The 9,556-nt window shown below is 43.8% G+C and overlaps 1 protein-coding gene across 1 annotated transcript; it reads left to right on the forward strand.

The window, feature by feature from the left end:
• Positions 1-3,271: 3,271 nt before the first annotated feature.
• LOC139470384 (lectin ADEL-like) lies at positions 3,272-6,846 on the forward strand. The gene is made up of 3 exons (XM_071252806.1): positions 3,272-3,407; positions 3,859-4,101; positions 6,452-6,846. Exons 1-3 carry the CDS (start codon positions 3,356-3,358, stop codon positions 6,685-6,687), a joined length of 531 nt encoding a protein of 176 aa, XP_071108907.1. The 5' UTR covers positions 3,272-3,355; the 3' UTR covers positions 6,688-6,846.
• The last annotated feature ends 2,710 nt before the right edge of the window (positions 6,847-9,556 follow it).

Raw genomic sequence — 9,556 nt, forward strand, 5'->3', positions numbered from 1 at the left:
TGTATAAAATTGTATATACTTCAAATTGTACTATAGGCCCGTGGCCACTTCAGGGCGTGAAATAAAGATTGAGATTGAGAATGATTTGACGCCACTTTTGACGATAAGACAACACTATCACAGCGGTTGACACTAGAAATATATATTGTTTTCCATATTGGGAATCGAACCTTGACCTGACGAGCGAAACAGCTTTAACCGCGTGCTATAGGTTACTCCCACCGATCCGATTTAACGCAAAACGGACATCTTAAAGGCCATCAATGGTCTAACCTTCCAGCATCTGTTGCTAGCTGGTGTTATCAGTTTTATAATGAAGCAGGAGATGCCTTGTTTATATGTATCAATTATCCATGCCAACTCCAGGAAAGGCACTCCTCAATAGGGTCAACTGCTGGTCCCGTTCTGGGTTTTTGCTACCACCAAGAACAAGTTTGATGACCATGTGAATGAATTACAACTTAAAAATCAAACATATGAATTCTTAATGGCATATTTAATACCCAATATAAAATATATATAACGCTGTCACTTATATACCCTAATATATACTTCTCTAATCGCGTACACGTATGTAGATTATGCCTGCATTTCTATAGGCTATTGTGTTCCAGATAATGTTTAGGGGGGAAAAGGACGCAAGAAGTCTGAAGCTGTTGGTTATCTTAATCTCCATCGCTGAACCATACATATCTCCATCGCAGTTGGGGCCATACCCTGTGTTGACGACACCAATGCAGCTGTTGTTGACGCTGTTGTCGACTCTATATTACGCGTCGAACAGGACGTCTTGCTCGTAGACCTGCTGCTCTTAAACGGTTTCGTACGGTCTGGTCGGAGAATCTGCGTAGTCCGGGTATTTGGGATGCGGTTGAGGTGGCTGTGGTCGTCCTTTTACGTAGGTTGCGCAGTCGGATGGTTACTCTTGGTCGCCCCAACCTTGACCAATCACGTGTTTACCCATGCTGTTGAAACCGATCCCATAGCCTTGTGATAGTGCTGGGTGAACATTTATACCGTTCATAGTGCTGCTGCACGTGCAGTATGTAGAGCTCCATTGCCCTTCTGTTAATGCACTGTGTGAGTTTTTCCCGAATCGTATGTATTTCCCTACTAATGGTTTGCATGTCCTTGTTGTGATCATTTTGATCAGGGAAATTTGTCACCGACACTTTAACACATTAACCCTCTTCATTTTGCACCTCTTGGTCCGCTAATTTTGCTTTTATGGCCGAAATATCCGCATTGCGTTTCTTTTTTGAAGAGTATATTTGTATTCTTAAATGTTCAACTTTATAAGTGTTTATTACCACGTTGACCTGAAGTTTTGTAAAAGGATTAAACAGATTTGTGATAGGTGAAGCTGCACTGTTACACCTTACATTAGGAAGGACCCATTTTGTAATATGTGTCATAAAATATGTTGGCATCCAAACACATGACTGTGAGTGTAGGATTGTGATCACCCGTGAATTCAAGACATGCAATTTAGCGTATAACTAAATCAATCAAATATAAACTAAGCGGCAAAAGAAAGTATAGGCTGGCAATTTGTAATTTTCCTAAAAACAGCGATAACTAGTGAAAAGTGGGTGTTGGGAATATGACTGCCCAGGAACAGGTACCAAAAAACACCTCACCCGAACGCGCCACCTTTGACAGCTCGTGCGGTGACAAAAAAATGGTGAAACAGGTTTCCCGCTTATGGCATAAACTGCACGTGCATGTTAGCTGTATAAATGCGTTCGTCTGCAGCGTATAACCACACGCGATGAAAGCACACAAAAGAAATGCCACGACTGTCACAGGAGCAGAGAGAGAGGGCCATCGGTATGGCCGAAATGGGGACAACACAGGTCCAAATTGACAGAAGGTTTAGTTGTACACCATTGACAGCAGCCAGGCTTATTCAACGGTAGAGGCAGACAGGGAGGACACAGGACAGGCCTAGAACCGGACGACCCCGAGTGACAACACCACTGGAAGACGGCCAGATACGGCTCATTCACCTGAGAAACAGCTTCGTAACGGCGACGGCGACGGCAGAAACAGCGTTGGGACATCCCATTAGCCAACGTACAGTACTACGACGACTTCGTGCTGCTGGAATCCGATGGTATCGTCCTTTCCGAGGAATGGTACTGACTGCTCAACATCGACGCGCGAGACTGCGATGGGCGAGGCAGGTTCGACGCTGGCAAGTGAGAATTTGGCGTCGAGTGCTGTTTACTGATGAGAGTCGGTTTAACTTGTTTCGAAATGACAACGGGGAACGAGTTTATCGACGTAGAGGTGAACATTTGGCTCCGGCGTGTATTCGAGAGGTCCATCCATTCGGCGAGGGAGGTGTCATGGTGTGGGGCGGTATTTGTGGAGATCAGAAGACTGATTTGGTGATTATACAGAGAATCCTGAACGCTGTGCAGTACAGAGACCAAGTGTTGCAGCCAGTTGTGCTTCCGTTCTTACAAAACCAACAGCAGCGGACATTGTTTCAACACGACAATGCCAGGCCCCATACTGCAAGACTGACTCGGAACTTTCTAAACCAGCAGAACGTTGACGTTTTGCCCTGGCCTGCCCACTCACCCGATATGAATCATGTTTGAACATCTGCGGGACCATCTTGACAGACAGATTAGAGTACGCCATCAGCCTCCCGTCAACAGACAAGAATTGCAGCAGGCCCTGAGAGACGAGTGGCAACGGATTCCAGTCCACGTCATCAGAAGACTGACGTCATCGATGAGGCGGCGTATCACAGCATGCATTGAGGCAACTGGAGGTCATACACGCTATTGAAGGCAACTGTGTCGACAATGAACTTGTAGTGTGTCAGAAAAGCTTTTGGTGACATTTCAGACAACTTTTGAAAATGAAATTTCTCACCCCACCATTGTTTCTTTGAGCTTACATTACCAGTGACTGCACAATTTCTGTGGTTGATCAATCATTTGTTACCCCTCCCTAGATTATATTATAATTCACAACAAAACCTCTTCTTGTTATTTTTTTTATAGATCATGGAACTCGACCTATACTTTCTTTTGCCGCCCAGTATAGATGTGCAGTTTAGATGACATCTTTATCAACGATCTGTCGTCTTTCCCAGTGTGTGCCTGGATAGATATAAAATACTATAACGGATGACAGATGGACGTGCAGATTGATTCTCATTTGTAACAGGTTGACAACACTGGCGAAATTGCCGCATTGGTTACACTTAAAAGGATTGAAAGAAGGGAGGTCTGGTCATTAAGTATAGCTCGTCTCTATCTGCGGCAGACAACGTGAGCGTTGTGGCACAGCGGGCACAGCGCTTCTACTTCAAACAAGCTACACAACAGCGACGACCATGAAGTTCTTGTTGCTATTGGTGTTGTTGCAGTCGACGCTCGACGTTACAGGCATGTTTGTACAATTGTATATGATATAACACTTCCAAACGGTTACATATTTTATTGTTTTCGAAAACGAAAGTTATTTCTATTCATTATGCTGAAATAATTCATTAAAACAAATCAGTTCTTTTACTCCGGTTCGCTATCTTTCGACGGGAACAAAATAGTATGATATCACAGCAAACGATTTTATTTGTATTAAGATTGAAACGGTACATCCACCTGCCAATATAGTTCCATTTGAGTTACCTCTGTCGACTCGAACCAGCAAACACATTTTATCTTGGTACATACTCTGTAAGAATAAGTAGTAAGCTATATATCTTCCAAGGAGATTCATTAATGGTGATTTCGTTTAAGTGAATCATTGTGGGAGTCAAGTTTATTATGAATTTGCCATTGTAATGATTGTTAAAGTCAAACATACTTAACGAGTATGTCTGTTACACGTCCCCAGAAGCCGGGCCTCTCTACACCCAGGATCACATGACGTGTTACCACAAAGTCGTGCAGAGCCTGAGTGGTGTTTACAACACGGAAATGATTCCATATGCCGAGAGGGTTGTCAGCATCCAGGTCGCCGAGAACGGCCACTACTCCGCCACTGCCTGCATCCTCGACTACACCTACGGCTTTTATCGCAACTACGTGTGGGTCAGCCACGGCTGCCAGGCCAACTTCCTCGTGTGCTACATAAGAGGTGAGTTGCCACGCCATCACACAGACTTAAACGTTTCAGTTTTAAAGACTTGTGCAGAGGACTCCGAGTTTGTGAGCTCGTCACTATATAGCTGAAACATTGCCGATGTGACGTAAAATCTTAACTCACTCGACCATTCAGCCATCCATTCATGGTGTTCATGTGTCCTTCTCGCTTTAAGGTGTTCATGTATGTTCTTCCTCCTTTACGGTTTTATGCATGTCCTTCCTGCTTTACGGTGTTCGTGTGTCCTTCCTGCTTTACGGTGTTCACGTGTCCTTCCTGCTTTACGGTGTTCACGTGTCCTTCCTGCTTTATGGTGTTCATGTTTCCTTCCTTCTTTATGGTGTTCACGTTTCCTTCCTGCTTTATGGTGTTCACGTGTCCTTCCTGCTTTACGGTGTTCACGTGTCCTTCCTGCTTTATGGTGTTCACGTGTCCTTCCTGCTTTATGGTGTTCACGTGTCCTTCCTGCTTTACGGTGTTCACGTGTCCTTCCTGCTTTACGGTGTTCACGTGTCCTTCCTGCTTTACGGTGTTCATGTTTCCTTCCTGCTTTACGGTGTTCATGTGTCCTTCCTGCTTTACGGTGTTCACGTGTCCTTCCTTCTTTACGGTGTTCACGTGTCCTTCCTGCTTTACGGTGTTCATGTTTCCTTCCTGCTTTACGGTGTTCATGTGTCCTTCCTGCTTTACAGTGTTCATGTTTCCTTCCTTCTTTACGGTGTTCATGTGTCCTTCCTGCTTTACGGTGTTCATGTGTCCTTCCTGCTTTACGGTGTTCACGTGTCCTTCCTGCTTTACGGTGTTCATGTGTCCTTCCTGCTTTACGGTGTTCACGTGTCCTTCCTGCTTTACGGTGTTCATGTTTCCTTCCTTCTTTACGGTGTTCATGTGTCCTTCCTGCTTTACGGTGTTCATGTGTCCTTCCTTCTTTACGGTGTTCATGTGTCCTTCCTTCTTTACGGTGTTCACGTGTCCTTCCTGCTTTACGGTGTTCACGTGTCCTTCCTGCTTTACGGTGTTCATGTTTCCTTCCTTCTTTACGGTGTTCATGTGTCCTTCCTTCTTTACGGTGTTCATGTGTCCTTCCTGCTTTACGGTGTTCACGTGTCCTTCCTGCTTTACGGTGTTCATGTTTCCTTCCTTCTTTACGGTGTTCATGTTTCCTTCCTGCTTTACGGTGTTCACGTGTCCTTCCTTCTTTATGGTGTTCATGTGTCCTTCCTTCTTTACGGTGTTCACGTGTCCTTCCTGCTTTAGGGTGTTCATGTGTCCTTCCTGCTTTACGGTGTTCACGTGTCCTTCCTGCTTTACGGTGTTCACGTGTCCTTCCTTCTTTACGGTGTTCATGTTTCCTTCCTGCTTTATGGTGTTCATGTTTCCTTCCTGCTTTACGGTGTTCACGTGTCCTTCCTGCTTTACGGTGTTCATGTTTCCTTCCTTCTTTACGGTGTTCACGTGTCCTTCCTGCTTTACGGTGTTCATGTGTCCTTCCTGCTTGAGGGAGTTCATGTTTCCTTCCTTCTTTACGGTGTTCATGTTTCCTTCCTTCTTTACGGTGTTCACGTGTCCTTCTTGCTTTACGGTGTTCATGTGTCCTTCCTTCTTTACGGTGTTCATGTTTCCTTCCTTCTTTACGGTGTTCACGTGTCCTTCCTGCTTTACGGTGTTCACGTGTCCTTCCTGCTTTAGGGTGTTCATTTTTCCTTCCTTCTTTTCGGTGTTCACGTGTCCATCCTGCTTTACGGTGTTCATGTGTCCTTCCTGCTTTACGGTGTTCACGTGTCCTTCCTGCTTTACGGTGTTCAAACTGCGATAAAATCCCCCTCCCCAACATCGTAATTGTAGAAGGGTATTATGTTGAGGAATAAATCATTTTAAGTCAAATATTTCTATGTGAGACTCATCACAATCCCGGACTAAAAAAAAATCTGTCGGTTTTTTCTATGCCTTCATACAGACAAAACTTTGTTTTGTATGTCAAGAAAATATGAAGGTTTGCAGCAAGGTCAAGGGTCACCAACATGACATCAACAACCAGTAGTTCGGCCCATACTTGATTTCCGACTCATTGGCTCGAACCAGATACATTTCAGCGACTCAGAAGTCTGTTAAGGGAGTTCTCAGTTGTCCTTCAAACTCAATGCCTCTCATGTGTCCATCCTGCCACAGCTTATCACAACTCAAGTGCTCAATAAATATAGGAACATGTATTTTAACCAGGTTCCATCCCCATATTGTAATCATTGCTAAACTCAGTCTCGGTGTTCGGCGCCGTGACATCCAGCAAGAATGTGACTCAATGGTCGTGCTGTATATTTAACGAAATGCGTGTGTGTTGTTTCAGGGCGGAATATCCTGCTGATCTGTGAGAGCGAGGTAGGACAACGGCATCTGTGTCACACTCACCGTCCCATCCGCTACCTGGAGTTTGTCAAGCGACTCACTGACTCAACTAACTGTGAGGAGGGGGAAACGTTCGGCTTCCATGGAGAATACATCTGGGTAGCCAATGGATGTAAAGCAGCGTTCAGAATCACCACACCTATTGGTGGTGACGCCCCCAACTTTCCCTTCGTGTAAATGACCTGCCACACAGCTCTATATATACATACCTAATAAGTTGAAGACACGATCTAACTGAATGTAATTAAATATAAACAAAAGGAACGACTAAAGGAAGTGTATCATGTGTCACCCAGAGGGACACTGAAACACTGTAAAGATTGGTAACAATAAACGCGGCAGAGAAAGCAAATCAACTTTCACTTCTTGTTATATATTCAAAGGGATCATGGGGTAGTCAAGTGGGTAAAGCGTTAGTTCGTCTCGACGATTCGGGGTTGGATTCCAGTGTGTGACGCCAATTCAGGTGTCCCCCGCCGTCAAACGGCGTGTAAAAGGCTATAAAAAGACAGAAGGATTGGCAGAGAAACTAGCACCAACGGCTGAAAGCCATTACTTGGAGGTGGGTGGCAGCACCGTATCCACGAGGGTCATGTGAGGATAGGACACGCGGGGGCATTGTGGGGACATGATGACATGATCTACATTATTTTGCATGTAACGTTTGTCCGTACATTCAGCACATACTATGACAGAGAATGGGTTCAGTACCGTTATGTACAGTGTTGTTTCATAGATTGCATCTGTACTGATGTTAACCATCTCCCCGAGGCAAGGGACTTAACTGACTAAAAAAGTCCGACTTTTACAGTCATTTAATTCCCTTGCCTCGGGAAGATGGACGTTAACAGTAGCGATGTCAGCATGAGGGCAGTCCTCAGTAAATCATCGGAAAATGCTTAATATTTATTTTCCGATCTCCAGAAAGGATTGAGGCTTGTCGAAAAAGTGAAACCCAAATCCGACTTTAGTGACATGAATTCATGATCTGACTGTGAGTCCCCCGACGACCACCGCCGCCGTGTTAGATCGCTTAAAGAAGATGTCAGGTTTGTTTTGTCCAGTAACGCGTCCAAGCTGTTGACATAAATATGACACTAACACAGTCATGTCATCATATATGCATTATGTCAACGATCTACGGGTCTAGCTGTGTGTGTGGAGGGGGGGGGGGGGGGGGGGGGAGGTGTCAATGAAACAGCTGTGTTTATGGTAAGGCTGTGAGAGACATGATGTGCAAAGGAGTACACAAGTCGATAAGATCCATATGTCACAGGATATGCCACTGAATTGATTCCTGATCAACAATGGCAACAACATGTAACATTTTGGCAAATGGCGTAATCCCCTCCACCAACAAAATCGTGTATTCGTAAAATGACAGGAAGCACGTGATATGTGCTCTGTTCTGGCGGTGATCTGGAATAAACGTCTTTCATTATCTGGAGACAGTGACGTGATTATCATTCATGGAAATCCAGTCAATGATCACAAAGACGCAATTTCTGCAAATCTATACTGTAGTCAGTTCTGTTAACACGCAACTACACGTCATACTGACGTCAGCAGTACCAAGTGCTTCATGGTGCCTCGTTATGTAACAGTAAAGTGATCCATTAGCAATATGACATATCAGACCTGCCTGGGGTGTATTGTGTTATATCGACGTGGCGTGTTCAGGTCACATACCAGGGGTAGTTCAGCAACATTGGACGCGGAGGGTAAGTGTGGTGTCTCCATAGGCAAGAGATTTGGATCGACATTTGCTTCTGTACACCCGTGCATTCGTGGTTTCTAATTGGTGATAATATACTGTGTTGCTAGACCCGGCGTGATTAACACAGTATACGTTGTGCCGACGTAGGCTTTACGTGTATTTGAGGCTCTCCGGTAATGAATAGTACTCCCCAAGTCCGCAATATTATCTAGGCCTTCTTCCGTCGCTACTTTTTCCAAACCTAAGAAAAAGACAAGGTATGTCCATCTTGCAATCAACCTGAATCAATTGTTCACTTGTTACTGGAATGTCAAGACCATGCCCCAGCCCGGGCTCCGTTAAAACAAGAATTGCAGTTAGATCCGCTATCTGTCGTAGATCTCCTAAAGCCAAGAGATGCATCAGCGAAGGCCGAACTGACTGTTTCTGAGAGATGGACAGCCAAAGATAAAAATAAATCATATCAATATACGAAAAAAGAAATCATATCAAACTCGCGATAGATATGTGTACCCTACTCACACAAATGAGTCCCAAAGAGGGTCAGGTCTGCCGAAATTGCTAAGGCAGAAGGCGACCTCTTAAACACATAAAGCAACAACAAAACATTACCAGTGGATATTCTCCTGATGGAACCCAACTGTTTTACATGTAATACTGCACTGCCTCATGTAACTCCAGGGCGTATGAAGAAACCTTTCGGTCCGGATGTTTCCGGGCGTTAAATAGTAGGACCCAACATTTACTGTAAACTTTATTTTTGCCATACTTAATGCTTGTTTTTCTACACACATTTACAGTACACTTAATGTGTGCCATACTCAACGCTTGCTTTACGAAACACATTTACAGTACACTTAATGTGTACCATATTTAGTACTTGATTTACTAAACACATTTACAGTACACTTAATGTGTGCCATACTCAACACTTGTTTTAGCATACACATTTAGTAAACACTAAATGTTTGCCATACTTATTACTTGCTTTACGAAACACATTTACAGTACACTTAATGTTTGCCATACTTAACGCTTGCTTTACGAAACACATTTACAGTACACTTAATGTGTGCCATACTTAACGCTTGCTTTACGAAACACATTTACAGTACACTTAATGTGTGCCATACTTAACGCTTGCTTTACGAAACACATTTACAGTACACTTAATATGTGCCATACTTAACGTTTGCTTTAATATACATATTTACTGTACACTTAATGTTTGCCATGCTTAACTCTTGCTTTACGAAACACATATACAGTACACTTAATTTTTGACATACTTAATACTTGCTTTAGTATACATATATACTGTACACTTAA

This window comes from Haliotis cracherodii, unplaced genomic scaffold (genome assembly GCF_022045235.1).
Source record: "Haliotis cracherodii isolate W230 unplaced genomic scaffold, xgHalCrac1.p SCAF_1, whole genome shotgun sequence".
Lineage (NCBI taxonomy): Eukaryota > Metazoa > Mollusca > Gastropoda > Lepetellida > Haliotidae > Haliotis > Haliotis cracherodii.